Source organism: Oncorhynchus kisutch, linkage group LG8 (assembly GCF_002021735.2).
Source record: "Oncorhynchus kisutch isolate 150728-3 linkage group LG8, Okis_V2, whole genome shotgun sequence".
In the NCBI taxonomy this organism is placed as follows: Eukaryota; Metazoa; Chordata; class Actinopteri; order Salmoniformes; family Salmonidae; genus Oncorhynchus; species Oncorhynchus kisutch.
The window spans coordinates 46,689,104-46,706,230 of NC_034181.2; the positions used below are offsets into that span (position 1 = coordinate 46,689,104).

At 41.3% G+C, this 17,127-nt stretch overlaps 1 protein-coding gene across 4 annotated transcripts in view; it reads right to left on the bottom strand.

The window, feature by feature from the left end:
- Positions 1-17,127, bottom strand: part of LOC109895605 (glutamate receptor ionotropic, delta-2-like) — a 521,177-nt gene that overhangs the window by 121,248 nt on the left and 382,802 nt on the right. For all 4 annotated transcript variants that reach the window (XR_004210832.1, XM_020489443.2, XM_031830443.1 and 1 more), the window contains 2 exons: positions 5,246-5,347; positions 588-785 (listed from right to left, as the gene is read on the bottom strand). Coding sequence is in view for 3 of the 4 variants with exons in the window: in XM_020489443.2 (XP_020345032.2) it covers positions 588-785; positions 5,246-5,347 (300 nt within the window). In the remaining variant the exon portion in view is untranslated. The remainder of the gene's footprint in view (positions 1-587; positions 786-5,245; positions 5,348-17,127) is intronic.

Here is a 17,127-nt window from a genome sequence, read left to right on the forward strand (position 1 = left end):
CAGCAAGAGGTGATGGGTAATGGTCCTGAAAATGGTCTGCTGACCTCCAGGTGTTTACAGCTTTGCCTTTTCGTTTGTCTGGCTGTTGGACAGACTCTTATTCCACTATTTGCACTGGCAGGGTGAATAGCTAACAACACTGTGGATAGAAACTATGTCAACTCTAAAAAAATAAGCCAGTTTACCAAGCCAGTCATTCCTAATCGCTGCATGTTTGTAATTACTTTCCTCTGATAAGAGATTATAGAGCATTGTGTACGGATGAGAGTTTATTACGTTTTATATACACTGCTCCTCCTCCTCGTAAAGTAGACCGATTTTGGTTGAGGTGATGAAGGTGGATAGATGGATAGATGGATTGATGGAGGAGGGTTTCCTGCAAGGAAGGTTTTGTACATTGATGAACACAGACAATGCTTTTAAATAGCTCTGAAATCATATTCATCCCAATAAACTGGGATTATTCTACGTGTTATTGTTAGTTCATTCCATTTGGACATAGCATTGAAGCACATAGGGCTCTGGTCAAAGGTAGTGCACTATATAGGGAGTAGGCTGCCATTTGGGACAGAGCCACAGTCTCTCACCTTGGCAACCAACTCTCCGATTAGTCCGTTCCAGACCCCGCCAGCCTGTTGGCTCCCATACTTATGGTCAGGGGCCACATAGATCTCGTACTTGAAGCCCAGGTAATTGGAGAGAGCATCCAGCACGTCGATGGAATAGCCTTGGTACTTCTTTGGCTTCCCAAGGACATTCTCTGACACCATCACAAAGGGCTCCTCCTGCAGTTGACAAAGTCAAAGAATGTATAATTGTCACACTTCCATCTGCCACTACTGTACCACAGGTTTTCCTGTGTATCCACCACATCTGTCCTTTATCATGTATCTATGCTTCTTTAGTTAACTTATTAAATCCTGCTGTGTTTTACCGCAATGTCACTAAGTTGGTGTAATAATACTAGAGGTCATTGTTTTACACACACCAAACAGACAGTAACATTACCGAGAGATAGCAAAAGAGAGAGAGAGAGAGAGAGAGAAAGAGAGAGAGTCAGGGAGAGGGAACAGAGAGAGAGAGAGAGAGAGAGAGAGGTGAGAAATAAAGAGAGAGAGAAATATGACCACACTCCACTTTCCACCTTAATTGTCATCCTGCACAGTGTCTCGACTATCTGTCGAAAAGCAGAAGCAGTAGCCCTTTCTCGTCCTGTCTTCCATTCTCTTTAATAAATCCCTATTGATAACTGAAATATTTCTGGGAATATGTCAGGCAGATGTATTACCTAGGTGGTGTTATTGACTACACATGGTCTGCACATTAAGCCAGTGTTTTTGAATCCTCACTGGCCCCCGTCGCTCAATAAGCTATTAGCGGGAGCGTGGACGTGCATGCCAACTCCCACTGTAGCCATGAGGCACCATCAATCAGAGAGTGACCCCCCACACCACACACTGTGACTCTTACCTGCCTACCACACTACTCTGCACGCTCTATAGCCCCAACCACAACCTGACGTGTGTATGCAGTGTTGGGGAGTAGTGAACTACATGTAGTTCAACTAGTAATGTAACTTCATTTTGCAGTAGCTTGGTGGTAGTTTAACTAAATTCAAATCAAGGTAGTGTTTTCATTAGTTAATTACTTTTTTGCTATGAAGCGGTGTAGCTAACTACTGGAACTGCACAGTACTTTTATTGCAAAAATAAAATATGGGTAAAGTAGGCAATCATTTGCTTTCTTTTTCGGCATCAGGCCTGCCTAATTCACACTTCAAACAGTGTTTGTGTTTAATAGGCTAAATGACAAATTCTGTTAACATGCAGATGTAGGATCTTAATTTGATCACCCTGTTGCAGGGGAACTTTCTCGGCAGTGAGAAAATAATTCTGTAATAAGTGTGAAACATTACACATGTACCTCTGTGACAGCATGTTTTCTACATTATTACAGTAGGATGTGCACTACATGAATGTGAGACTGTTTAGTTCCCTAGCCGAGTGTATGTATCCCAGCAGGAAGCAGTGTGTGTGTGTGTGTGTGTGTGTGTGTGTGTGTGTGTACGTGTGCATACATGCTTGTGTGTCTACAATATATATAGTACTTGTTTGGACAGTATTGTTGTGTGGGTACTAGGGTTGGGATCAATTACATTTGAATTCCAGTCAATTCACGAAGTGAATTTGAGTAATTTAGCAGACGCTCTTATCCAGAGTGACACAGTTAGTGCACTCATTTTAAGATAGCTAGGTGGGACAACCACATATCACAGTCATAGTAAGTACATGTTTTTCTCAATAAAGTAGCTATCAGAAAAGTCAGAGCTAGTAAGGGGGTGTGCAAGTGTTAGTTTACAAAATGTTTTTTTTTTTTGGGGGGGGGGGTAATTATATTTTTTTCAGAAGCTGGTTCCACCATTGGTGTGCCAGGACAATGAGGAAAATTTGGAATTGGAATTGGGTTCACCTTCTGAATGGCATCGAATTCCCTATGTAGTTCACTACTTTTGACTAGACCACAGCGCACTCCATTGAGAATAGGGTGACATTTGGGACACAGCCATAAGGCTGCAGTTCTTCACTTTGATACTGGTTGTCCAGGTTGGGGCCTATCAGATCTTGCATCTCTATAGAATCTCTACAGCCACAACAGTCTCACTGCCATCAGACTGCCATCAGCCACACCGTGCACATATTAATGGCACCAGCAAAGTCCCCCATTCAGACCCGAGGGGCTCAGCAAAATCGTCTAGACAGCCCACATCCCCTGACCCTGGCCTGTACTCACTGCACTGCGGCTTCTGCTCTGCCTGATGGGGGCCATGAGGGTGTGGAATACTCTCTCTCTGCACTACAGCTCCCGAGTAAGGCCTGGGGACTCCATTGCCCATTAGAAACCAGGAGAGAGGGAGGCATCCTCTCAGCCTGCAGGTTTTATTGACTGAAGTCCGTCTCCCCTAACATATGCCTTGTTTGCAACCCAGCCCTTGTCAACAATTCTGCTGGCGCCCCCCCCCCCCCACTCCCCATACCCCTTTCTATAGACATACACCCTCATATCTTACGTAACATTTGAGCTGGAAATGGCAATTTTCCACTCAAATAGATCATCGTTAAAAAGGCCTCTATGCGAAGGCAGTAAATCAATGGGTGACTGGTGTGGCCCTGTGCTTTAAATAACACTTTACAGGTTGTTACTGGTGTTATTATTCCACAGTCTCTGAGCAGAGAAAGCAGAGTTGGAGATTATGTCAGGCCAGGGAGGGATACAGCTGCCTGGGTTGATGGGCCGTTAGGTGCCACTCGCTCCGCGCCATTCACAATGCACTGCTAATCCCTGTGGTTCACTACCATGGAGAACAGTTTATAGCCACATAGTATGGATTTTAGGAGAGCACAGGGCCTCATGGAATAGTGGAGGCTCCCTTTCAGGTTACCCCACTCTCTCCCTTGCACGTAAACAGTCAATACAGTCCTCATCAAATCAATTGGTCACCAACAGGATTTATTGGGAGTGTTGCTAATGGGATCTAATTGGCACTTAATTAGCCAATGAGCAGATCGATTGAACATGATAAGTTGATTGGTTAAAATAAAAACATATATTTACAGATCGCAGTGGCGGGGAAGGGGGGGGGTCATTGGGTATAATCCCACCGGTCATTTGGTATAACATACTGACATTGAACATCAATGGATATTTTTTTTTAAAGGTCAACATAAACATTTAACCAGATTTCAACCACAAATTAAGGACAGGACTCAAGGGTTGGCTTATTACAAAAATGTTTTTTGACAACTCAACTAAATATCAACCAAATATAGACTTTATGTTACTTTAGGTTTTTGTCCGGATGGCTCTCAGGGCATCACAAAGCACAGAAAACAGAGGACATAAGAAAGCCTTAAGGCATGACCGCAATGCTCAGTCTGCTTCATAGAGCTCGGTCTACAGATCAGAAAGCCCTAACATACTGTAGCCACACACTCTTCAAAAGGTAGCCTATCTTTCATACACTACCTCTCATATATACAGTGGTAGTCCGTCCACACTTCTCTAGACATTTCACACTAATTCTCACTGGCGGCACTTCATAAAGGATGTCAGTCATAGAGGTCTAGGGAATGAGAGGGACCAAGAGAGAGAGAGGGAGTGTGTCTGTGAGACACACACACACAAATACATGCACACACAGACACATACACACACACAGAAGGATTGAGACCGAGGAGAAGGGGAGAGGGAGCAAGAAAGAGGGAGTAGAATAAATACTCTAGTGGTCTCCACCACCATCTGTGGCTTGTCAGTGTGAGTACTGCAGCCTTTCCCTTGTGCCTCTGGGAAAACACACACGAGCACACACACACACGCCACCCCATTCCACCCTTTTCCTCCACACCGTTTCTGAGAAAATAGATCATGTTCAGAAACGTACTCCATGTTCTCTTTGAAAGGGATGAAAATCTGGAAGGAAAAAAAAGACAGAGAGCCACAAAGTCGTAGCATCATCTCTTTCTTCTCCCCAGACTTCAAAGCTGGATTATGAAGAATTTAAAGTTCTGAATCTTTAAAGCACTCAAGAGACTCAAATCAGTGCTGGAGGCGAGATAGCGAAACTCAAATCTCAATATAATGGAGCTTCATGGTGTCAATTCATTCTCCTGAAATCGCTTTTAATGAAGTGCCCGTTCACTTATGGCTTGTGAACAGACAGACACCCTGACTTAAATCTGGGAGTGTTGAGCAGGACTTCAAATGATATCTTTATGATGCCAGGTCTATCAAACAGCACTATACAGGTTCATGGCGTATACAGACTTGGTGACATTTCTATCTAGAGATAGATAGAGGAGTCATCTTTGTATCTGTGCCATTGTAGCATCTATGACAGCATGGGCAGTGCCACAATTTCAATTTTCTTCTTCATGATTAGCTGATTACTCCTGATGACCCTGGTTAGACATGACTCCAACAGGGTCACCAGGAGGGATTAGCCAATGAAGTTGGAAGTCCCACTCAGTTAACTACATAAAATGAGTGGATGCCCTCAATCGCACTGTCCGTGCTAATACAGACTTTTGGCCATTCTCTATTCATTTGTCCTAGGTACAGATCTAGGATCAGCTTCCCCTCCTGAATCCTAACCTTAATTCTGATTTGGGAAAATGCTAGACTGACCTACGATCAGTGTCTAGGGGCCACCTCACCCAACTCCGATACAGACAAACAGTACAGTACTCACCAGCACAGTGACCACGCGCAGAACCACACCTCTCATGTTGTTCTCCAACTTCCTGTCAGTTAGTGTTCCATTGAGGCCATGCACTGGATCCCAGGTGGCCAGCTGTAAGACAAGCAGGAAGTACATTTTACAAGTGACATGTTACAAGTAAAATGTTAAAAGGATCATACCCTTTTATTCAATTTACGCCTGAAATGACGTACCCAAATTTAACAACCTGTAGTTCAGGACCTGAAACAAGGATATGCATATTCTTGAAACCATTTGAAAGGAAACACTTTGCAGTTTGTGAAAATATTAAATTAATGTAGGAGAATATAACACATTAGATCTGGTAAAAGATCATAAAAAATAAAAAAAGATGTTTAAAAAAAATAAAAAATACTTTCAGATAGGAGTCTAGGTGTAATTTTGTTTGGCAATCAGATAGCAGCAGTGTTTGTGCAAAGTTTCAGACTGATCCAGTGAATAATTACATTACTGCACAATATTTTGTATCAAGTCTGTCAGGAGTTTGCCCAAATGTGCTGAATTGGTCAATTGATACATTTTCAAGTACATAACTATAAAGAACATACAAAAATGCTATGGTAATAAAACATTTAAGTTTACACACTGCCAGGTATGTTAGCTTATACACTAACTTTTACACATCTAGATGGCCGGGTGGGGTGGGTGTGGAGCCAGAGATAGCAGTGGGGTCAAACTGTAGACCCCAGTTCCTACATTTGAACGTAAGAAACTAGATTTTTATCAAACAAAACTATGCTACATTTTATCCCTGGGACCCTCACATGCTGACCAGACCGGATACGTCGCGTGCGCTAGCGTCGCAAAATAAATGTAGAAATACATGTTATTAAATTATTACGCGCGCCAACGAGCGTCTGCGATGCCAAGGGCTAAAATAGAACTCATTCCTATTTCTGACGCAGATCGTGCTGAAAGTCCTGCCTCTCCAATCTCCTCATTAGTTTATAGAAGCAGGTACCCACGTGCCATCTCCTCATTGGTTATACCCACGTGGGTGATTGAAATACGAACTGTTTTGCCGGTAGTCATGGTAATACTATGAAAGTTTAGATGCCAATCACCATATAAGTTCAAAGATGAAAGAGCCTGGAAGGAGGAGAGATGACTAGAAACGATTCGGTTGGCCGTTTTATGTGTGGATTAATTGGCGGAGTAGAGGGCCTTGTGCATTTCAGGTAAAATAACAACAATGTTTATTTCCCAGGACATATTAGCTAGCAGCAGCAAGCTAGCTAAATAGGACAAATTAGCTAGCAAGTGCAAGCTAACTAGCTAAATTGCCATACATGTTTAATTATTTTTGACCTGTCCCCAAATTAATGTCATTGGTTCAGAGTTAGTTTTTCTATTTTAACCTGCGTGTCGTGATCGCATTTGGTGTAGAGGGACAAAATACATTTATGCACGATAGCGCAAGATGGCGCACGCGCGCAGCTGGTTTGGGTTCCGTGTCAGGATGACAAATCAAAGCAAGATTACTGAATGTAAGTATATTATTTACCTTCAGTGGTGAATTTATCAAACCAGTTGCCGTGATAAAAGTGTTTTGTTGTTATGCACTCTCCTCAAACAATAGCATGGTATTTTTTCACTGTAATAGCCACTGTTAGCAATCTGTCCTCTCAGGAAAAGGCAAAGAAGGCCTCAAAACTTGCCACAAACTTAAAAGCCCAACAAAATACGTTTACTAAACTGTGTTCTACTCAAGACTCCGTAACTAAGGCAAGCTACGCAGTGGCACATAAAATTGCAAAGCATAGCAAGACTTTTGCTGAAGGTGAGTTTGTGAAAGAGTGTATGGGGGAGACTGCTAAAAGCCAATTCAAGAACATTTGCTTATCACGCAGAACCATCACCATGCATGTGGAAGTGATACTGTAGGTGAGGAGCTAATCTCAGAGTTGAAGAAAAAAGCAGATGGCTTCGATCTTTTTTTAATGGCACTGGATGAGAGTACTGACATCATAGACACTGCTCAACTTTACATTTTTGTTCAATGAATAAATGAGAACTTTGAAATACAGTTGAAGTCGGAAGTTTACATACCAGGTTGGAGTCATTGAAACTAATTTTTTAACCACTCCACAAATGTCTTGTTAACAAATTTTAGATTTGGCAAGTCGGTTGGGACATCTACTTTGTGAATGACACAAGTAATTTTTCCAACGATTGTTTACAGACAGATTATTTCACTTATAATTCACTGTATCACAATTCCAGTTGGTCAGAAGTTTACATACAATAGGTTGACTGTGCCTTTAAACAGCTTACACAACTTCAGAAAATGATGTCATGGCTTTAGAAGCTTCTGATAGGCTAATTGACATCATTTGAGTCAATTGGAGGTGTACCTGTGGATGTATTTCAAGGCCTACCTTCAAACTCAGTGCCTCTTTGCTTGACATCACGGGAAAATCAAAAGAAATCAGCCAAGACCTCAGAAAAAACATTGTAGACCTCCAGAAGTCTGGTTCATCCTTGGGAGCAATTTCCAAATGCCTGAAGGGTACCACGTTCATCTGCACAAACAATAGTACGCAAGTATAAACACCATGGGACCACGCAGCCGTCATACCGCTTAGGAAGGAGACGCATTCTGTCTCTTAGAGATGAACGTACTTTGGTGCAAATCAATCCCAGCACAACAGCAAAGGACGTTGTGAAGATGCTGGAGGCAACAGGTACTCAGCATCATGTTGTGGGGGTACTTTGCTGCAGGAGGGACTGCTGCACTTCAAAAAATAGATGGCATCATGAGGTTGGAAAATTATGTGGATATATTGAAGCAACATCTCAAGACATCAGTCAGGAAGTTAAAGCTTGCTCGCAAATGGGTCTTCCAAATGGACAAGGACCCCAAGCATACTTCCAAAGTTGTGGCAAAATGGCTTAAGGACAACAAAGTCAAGGTATTGGAGTGGCCACTACAAAGCCCTGACCTCAATCCTATAGAAAATCTGTGGGCAGAACTGAAAAAGCATGTGCGAGCAAGGAGGCCTACAAACCTGTCAGGAGGAATGGGCCAAAGTTCACCCAACTTATTGCGGGAAGCTTGTGGAAGGCTACCCAAAATGTTTCACCCAAGTTAAACAATTTAAAGATTAAGGAATGTGTGTACAGATCCTTGCAACATGGGGCATTTACATGCTGAAACATGAGGTGATGGTAGCGGGTCAATGGAACAACAATGGACTTGAGGATCTCCTCACGATAGCTCTGTGCATTCAAATTGCCATTGATAAAATGCAATTGTGTTTGTTGTCCGTAGATTAGGCCTGCCTATACCATAACCCCACCGCAACCATGGGGAACTCTGTTCACAACGTTGACATCAGCAAAACGCCCACACAACGCCATACATACTTTCTGCCACCTGTTGTCGGTTACGTTGCCGAACTGCAGTCAGGTCAAGACCTTGTTGAGGACAACGAGCACACAGATGAGCTCCCCTGGGATGGTTTCTGACAGTTTGTGCAGAAATTATTTGGTTGTGCAAACCCACAGTTTTATCAGCTGTCCGGGTAGCTGGTCTCAGACCATCCTGCTGGGGAAGAAGCCAGAGCCTGATGTGGATGTTCTGGACTGGTGTGGTTATATGTGGCTTGCAGTTGTGAGGCTGGTAAGACATACTGCCAAATTCGCTTAAACAATGTTGGAGGTGGCTTATGGTAGAGAAATTAACATTCAATTCTCTGCCAACATCTCTGGTGGACATTGCTGCAGTCAGCATGCCAATTGCTCGCTCGCTCAAAATGTGAGACATCTGTGGCATTGTGTTGTGTGACAATACTCACATTTTAGAGTTGCTTTTTAAAGTAGAGTCAGATCTCAGAATGGGGCGAAGGATCACTTTCCAACAGGACAACGACCCTAAGCACACAGCTCTGAATGTCCTTGTGTGGCCCAGCCAGAGCCTGGACTTGACTTGAACCCAATCAAACATCTCTGGAGAGACCTGAAAATAGCTGTGCAGCAATGCTCCCCATCCAACCTGACAGGGCTTGAGAGGATGTGCAGAGAAGAATGTGAGAAACTCCCCAAATACAGGTGTGCCAAGCTTGTAGCGTCATACCCAAGAAGACTTGTGGCTGCCAACATGTGTTTAACAAAATACTGAGTGAAGGGTCTGAGTACTTATATATATATATATATGGTATTTAATTACTTAATTAAAATAACCTGTTTTTGCTTTGTCATTACGTGGTATTGTGTGTAGATTGATGAGGAAAAAATAGTTAATGCATTTTAGGATAAGGCTGTAACGTAACAAAATGTGGAAAAAGCAATGTATATGAAAATGGCCAATTCTTGAAAATTTCTACAAATACAGCACCTTCAGAAAGTGATCACAACCCTTTACTTTTTCCATATTTTGTTGCATTACAGCCTGAATTTGTGGATTCAACTGAGATTTTTTGTCGCTAGTCCAAACACAATCCCCCATAATGTCAAAGTGGAATCATGTTTTTAGACATTTTTACAAATGAATAAAACATTTAAATGTCTTGAGTCAATAAGTATTCAACTCCTTTGTTATGGAAAGTCTAAATATGTTCAGGATTAAAAATGTTGCTTAACAAGTCACAGAATAAGTCGCATGGACAAACTCTGTGTGCAATAATAGTGTTGAATATTATTTTTGTATGGCTTCCTCATCTCTGTACCCCAAATATACAATTATCAGTAAGGCCAGCAGTGAATTTCAAACAAAGATTCAACCACATAGACCAGGGAGGTTTTCCAATGCGTAAGCAAAGAAGGGCGCCTATTAGTAGATGGGTAACAAACAAAAAAAGCAGACATTGAATATCCCTTTGAGCATGTTATTAATTACACTTTGAATGGTGTATCAATACATGCAGTCATTACAAAGATACACTCGTCCTTCCTAACTCAGTTGCTGAAGAGGATGGAAACCGCTCAGGGATTCCACCATGAGGCCAATGGTGACATTAAAACAGTTACAGAGTTTAATGGCTGTGATAGGAGACAACTGAGGATGGATCAACAACATTGTAGTTACTCCACAAAACTATCATAACTGACAGAGTGAAAAGAAGGAAGCCTGCACAGAATAATCAAATCAAATCAAAGTTCATTTGTCACGTGCGCTGAATACAACAGGTGCTGTGCGAAATATTCGGCCCCTTTGAACTTTGCGACCTTTTGCCACATTTCAGGCTTCAAACATAAATATATAAAACTGTATTTTTTTGTGAAGAATCAACAACAAGTGGGACACAATCATGAAGTGGAACGACATTTATTGGATATTTCAAACTTTTTTAACAAATCAAAAACAGAAAAATTGGGCGTGCAAAATTACTCAGCCCCTTTACTTTCAGTGCAGCAAACTCTCTCCAGAAGTTCAGTGAGGATCTCTGAATGATCCAATGTTGACCTAAATGACTAATGATGATAAATACAATCCACCTGTGTGTAATCAAGTCTCTGTATAAATGCACATGCACTGTGATAGTCTCAGAGGTCCGTTAAAAGCGCAGAGAGCATCATGAAGAATACTTTCGCAAGGCACTGTATATCTTACAGCAAAATGCTTAATTACAGGCTCTAACCAATTGTGCAAAAAAGGTATTAGGTGAGATAGAATGTACATGAATGTACATGAATGTATAGTTAAAGTGACTTTGCATATATGATAAACAGAGAGTAGCAGCACCGTAAAAGAGGGGTTGGGGGGTGGCACACAATGCAAATAGTCTGGGTAGCCAATTGATTACCTGTTCAGGAGTCTTATGGCTTGGGGGTAAAAACTGTTGAGAAGCCTTTTTGTCCTAGACTTGGAACTCCGGTACCGCTTGCCATGCTGGAGTAGAGAAAACAGTCTATGACTGGGGTGGCTAGGGTCTTTAACAATTTTTAGGGCCTTCCTTTGACACCACCTGGTCGAGGTCCTGGATGGCAGGAAGCTTGACCCTAGTGATGTACTGTGCCGTTCGCACTACCCTCTGTAATGCCTTGCGGTCGGAGACCAAGCAGTTGCCATACTAGGCAGTGATGCAACCAGCTCTTGATGTTGCAGCTGTAGAACCTTTTAAGGATCTGAGAACCCAGTCTCTAGAGGGGGAATAGGTTTTATTGTGCCCTCTTCATGACTGTCTTGGTGTGCTTGGAACATGTTAGTTTGTTGGTGATGTGGACACTAAGGAACTTGAAGCTCTCAACCTGCTCCACTACAGCCCCGTCGATGAGAATGGGGGCGTGCTCGGTCCTCCTTTTCCTGTAGTCCACAATCATCTCCTTAGTCTTGGTTACGTTGAGGGAGAGGTTGTTCCACCAATAATTCTGTATTTAATGTTCAATGCATTTCCAAAAATGTCTAAAAACATGTTTTCACTTTGTCATTAATGTGTATTGTCTGTAGATGGGTGAAATATATTCCTGGGTGGGGTGGTATTAATATTATTATTATCATTTACTATTATCATTATTGTTGTTATCATGACTAGGAAGTCGGGGCACCACGGAAGAACGTTTATAGAGCTGTTGTCTTCCGAATAAACTCTTAAAGACCTGGTGTTCTTTTATATCAATAGCAGTCAATTATTAATCGTCACCTTATTCAGTCTCATCTGAACGTCATACAATTCTTGGTTATCTTCACAAATGGACAGCAGTCCTCACTTCATCGGGAATACAAAAGGTTGACTTTCGTCAATGAGCTTTTGTAGTGGGGGAGAGAAGGGCGTGTTTCATAGTTCACAACCAATGCCTGTTCACTTGAGCGGGGCCACTGAGTGAGCATGGTTCACTTATGAAAACAATTCTCTCATTTAGAAGCTAAAATTACATTTAATCTTTTCACAAATAGTTTCATATTTAAACATTTAAATCGCACAACTATTCCATGCGAATCTGATAACTATACTGTGTAGACTTCCCAAGATACACTTTATGTCGGCCTATCATCAGTAATAATGTGTCAGATGACAACTGATCTGACATCATATTCTTTAAGTACCAACAGATATTTTCAACTGGTTGGATTACCGAAATATGGTTACGTTCCCAACATTTAGACGTCACTATACTCCCTCTGTGTTAACAAAAGGCTTTCCAAGAGTCCAATCTCGAGAGCAGAAAGAGAAAAGGGGGAAAGGTATTTATGGGGGTGTCACGACTTCCGCCGAAGTTGGTCCCTTTCCTTGTTCGGGCGACGTTCGGCGGTCGACTTCACTGGTTTTCTAGCCGCCACCGATACACTTTTCATTTTCCATTTGTTTTGTCTTCATTGTACACACCTGGTTTCCATTCCCATAATTATATGTTCCTTATTTAACCCTCTGTTTCCCCCATGGTTTTGTTCATGTTTGTTCATTGTAAGTTGGTCTCATTTTGTGAGCTTGATTATATTCCTTCTTGGAATATTTTTTGTTATGAGTAAAGTTACATTTATTACTCATCTCTGTGTCCTGCGCCTGACTCCGCCTTACCTGCTACACCTAGACGCCTTACAGGGGGTCATAAATCTCACCAACAGGGCAACGTCATGACAACGCTCTGTGCACTGCAATGGAAGCACAGTGTGATTTCACTGAGGTATGTATAAATTATGAAACATAATGCACGGTCGAACTGGGAGCTGTGAACTGGGTATGTAGTCTACTGTGTGTAATGCTGAAGGCTTGATGCATGGCACGATATAATAGTTCATATGACTTGTTGAGTAGCTTTAGATAATTCTGAAAACCCCTTTAGTAATAGTGGCTTTTGTCTGCATGGTGGTATTGTGAAAGTGGGGTGTAATTTGTCTTTATCACCCAATGAGGTACTACTCTTAATATTTATTCTTCCTTTTTCTTCAAGGAAGCAGATGTTCTTCTAAGGGACACCCTAGAGGTAGCAAGGTGGTGCGAACACCAAACATTTAAAGGCACCGTTTCCCTCCCTAGTGTAATTGGTATGGACGGGGAAGACCGCATTACAACCCTTAAAGAAATACGGTTGTATGATGGCCTGGATGAAGAGGAACATATTATCCTCAAGGAAAGATTCATGTTCTCATTCCAGTTACAGAGAGATTATGGGATGTTCTATGTGGGGGCAGTTGACAACAAGAAAATGACTGTCTGCCTGTTTTGATGAGCAGGAGTGAAGCCATTTTTGAGGAGTGGTCAAACCTTGTTTTTCTCTGCTGGGTTAATTGTTTCAACTGTTAATTGTGTTATGTTGTTCAGTAAAGATGATGTAGAAGTCACCCGAGTATCTGATCTCTTTACTGGAGCTGGTATAACTTAGTGTACAAAGCAGATTCACCCTTGTCAGTATGTCTATATGGTATAGTCTGTCTCCATTCTCATGAGGAAAGTAAATAGCATTATAAATCAGGATAGGTAGTAACTGTATATATATGCTCAATGAAATAATCTAATTACAAAATTATAACATTTATCAACACAATTTTAACAGTACATGACAAGTCTGTTGTTCACTGCAACAATATCAGTAGCTTGTCTCAAATGTAGCATGAAGCAAAAAGTGCTACAACACATGTGCTGGTACCACTTTATATACATTACATTCTTACATTCTTCAAAAATGAAATACGTTTGTATTCAACGTGTGCCTTACACAAACGTGTGTGTTTGTATTCAGTGTGTGACTGTCAAATAACACCGGTGGGCGGGGTCAAACATGGGCGGAGTCAAACGTTTGACTCCGCCCACATTGAGCCCAGCCCTGAACTGCACACTGCAGTCAGGGGTACTTGACTGTGGCTTGGTGTATTGATTGACTTGGTGTATTGATAGACCATCCAAAGTGTAATTAATAACTTCACCATGCTCAAAGGGATCTTCAATGTTAGATTTTTTATTTTACCCATCTACCAATAGGTGCCCTACTTTGCGAGGCATTGGAAAACCTCCCTGGTCTTTGGTTGAATTGTTGTTTGAAATTCATTGCTCTAGTGGCACCTTACACATAATTGCATGTCTGTGGTACTGTACAGAGATGAAGTAGTCATTCAAAAATCATCATAAACCCTATTATTGCACACAGACTCCATACAACAGTCCATGCAACTAATTATGTGACTTAAGTACATTTTTACTCCTGAACTTATTTAAACTTGCCATAACAAAGAGATTGAATACTTACTAACGCAAGACATTTCAGCTTTTCATTTTTAATTCACTTGTAACAATTTCAAAAAACATGATTACACTTTGACATTATGCCGTTTTATGTATAGGCCAGTGAATGACAACTCAATTTAAAAAAAAATTTAAAGTCAGGCTGTGACACAACAAAATGTGGGGAAAAAAATCAAGGTGTGTGAATACTTTCTGAAGACACTAACACATGTTGCTACTAGTCCCCTTCACTCTCTCCAGTCGGTTCATCCTCTCCCTCTCAGACCCAGCAGTCTCCACCACTTTTTTACATTACGTGTTGCAAATGCATTCCACTTGTGTCCGATGAGTTTTTCCACAACATAACATTCCCATGAAGTAAAATACGTATACTGAAAGGGTGTGTGTGAGTGTTAATGTGTGTGTGTGTGTGTGTGTGTGTGTGGTGTGTGTGTGTGCGTGTGTGTGTGTGGTGTGTGCGTCCGTGTACAGTATGTGTGTGAGAGTCTGTTTGAATTTAACAGAGCTTATTTATGGAACTTTGAACTTTGCTTTGAGTCTTGTTCCCTTTTTGCCTTCTATTATTCATATCGTGCCTGCAGGTGCTGTAGTGCTAATATCATACATAGCCAAGTCTCTTGCTATATACTACAACAGGTAGTCCACTTTCCCACAAAATAAATCCCTGCTAACTGTTTGGATTTTTGGCCACTTTAATAGATTCCTCAAAATATTGATTGACATGCTGTAAGAGAAGCTATAGAGAACAAACATTACCTTTCAAAATGTAAATCAGTCCAGCACTGCACTCTTCTCCACAGTATCTTAACACAGCTCTATCAATCCATCCATTATGCGAAGCTGCCGGCTATCGGTTTTGCCGTCTGACAGATCAATCCAGAGAAGATTGTTCATTCAAATTGATTAAAAAAAGACCAACAAGCCTTTAAATTCTCCCGCATTGATTTCAAATAATCTGTTCTTTTTGAAGGAGCTAGCTCGGGGAAAAAAAGACATACAACTAATGGGCGCGGAGATCATTCATTCGTTCATCCAAACCTGTAATTAGAGCTGTACATGGCCCCGTTGTATTAATACAACCCTGGCACATCTGACTAAAGCCAAAACAGAAATCTCACACCCTGCAAGTGAGGGCCTTTAACCCCTTACATTCATGGGAATTGGCCTATATACAGAAGTTTACATACACCAGGTTGGAGTCATTAAAACTAGTTTTTCAACCACTCCACACATTTCTTGCGAACAAACTATAGTTTTGACAAATCGGTTAGGACATCTACTTTCTGCATGACACAAGTAATTTTTCCAACAATTGCTTACAGACAGATTATTTCCCTTATAATGCACTGCATCACAATTCCAGTCAGACGTTTACATACACTAAGTTGACTGTGCCTTTAAAGAGCTTGGAACATTCCAGAAAATGATGTCATGGCTTTAGAAGCTTTTGATAGGCTAATTTACATCATTTGAGTCAATTGGAGGTGTACCTGTGGATGTATTTCAAGGCCTACTTTCAAACTCAGTGCCGCTTTGCTTGACATCATGGGAAAATCAAAAGAAATCCGACAAGACCTCAGAAAATAAATTGTAGACCTCCACAAGTCTGGCTCATCCTTGCTGAAGGTACCACGTGCATCTGTACAAACAATAGTATGCAAGTATAAACACCATGGGACCATGCAGCCGTCATACCGCTCAGGAAGGAGACGCGTTCTGTCTCCTAGAGATGAACGTACTTTGGTGTGAAAAGTGCAAATCAATTCCAGAACAACAGCAAAGGACCTTGTGAACATGCTGGAAACAGGTACAAAATGATCTATATCCACAGTAAAACAAGTCCTATACCAACATAACCTGAAAGGTCGCTCAGCAAGGAAGAAGCAACTGCACATGGGGACAAAGATCATACTTTTTGGAGAAATGTCCTCTTGTCTGATGAAACAAAAATAGAACTCTTTGGCCATAATGACCATTATTATGTTTGGAGGAAAAAGGAGGAGGCTTGCAAGCCGAAGAACATCATCCCAACCATGAAGCACGGGGGTGGCAGCATCATGTTGTGGGGGTGCTTTGCTGCAGGAGGGACTTCACAAAATAGATGGCTTCATGAGAAAGGAAAATTATATGGATATATTGAAGCAACATCAAGACATCAGTCAGGAAGCTAAGAATGGTCACAAATGGATCTTCCAAATGAACAATGACACCAAGCATACTTCCAAAGTTGTGGCAAAATGGCTTAAGGACAACAAAGTCAAGGTATTGGAGTGGCCATCACAAAGCTCTGACCTCAATACTATAGAACATTGTGGGCAGAACTGAAATAGAGTGTACGAGCAAGGAGGCCTACAAACCTGACTCAGTTACACCAGCTCTGTCAGGAGGAATGGGCCAAAATTCACCCAACTTATTGTGGGAAGCTTGTGGAAGACTACCCAAAACATTTGACCCAAGTTAAACAATTTTAACGGCAATGCTTCCAAATACTAATTGAGTGTATGTAAACTTCTGACCCACTGGGAATGTGATGAAATAAATAAATAATAGAAATAAATAGAAATAAATAATTATCTTTATTATTCTAACATTTCACATTCTTAAAATAAAGTGGTGATCCTAACTGACCTAAGACAGGGACTTTTTACTAGGATTAAATGTCAGGAATTATCAAAAAGCGAGTTTAAATGTATTTGGCTAAGGTGTATGTAAACTTCAGACTTCAACTGTATG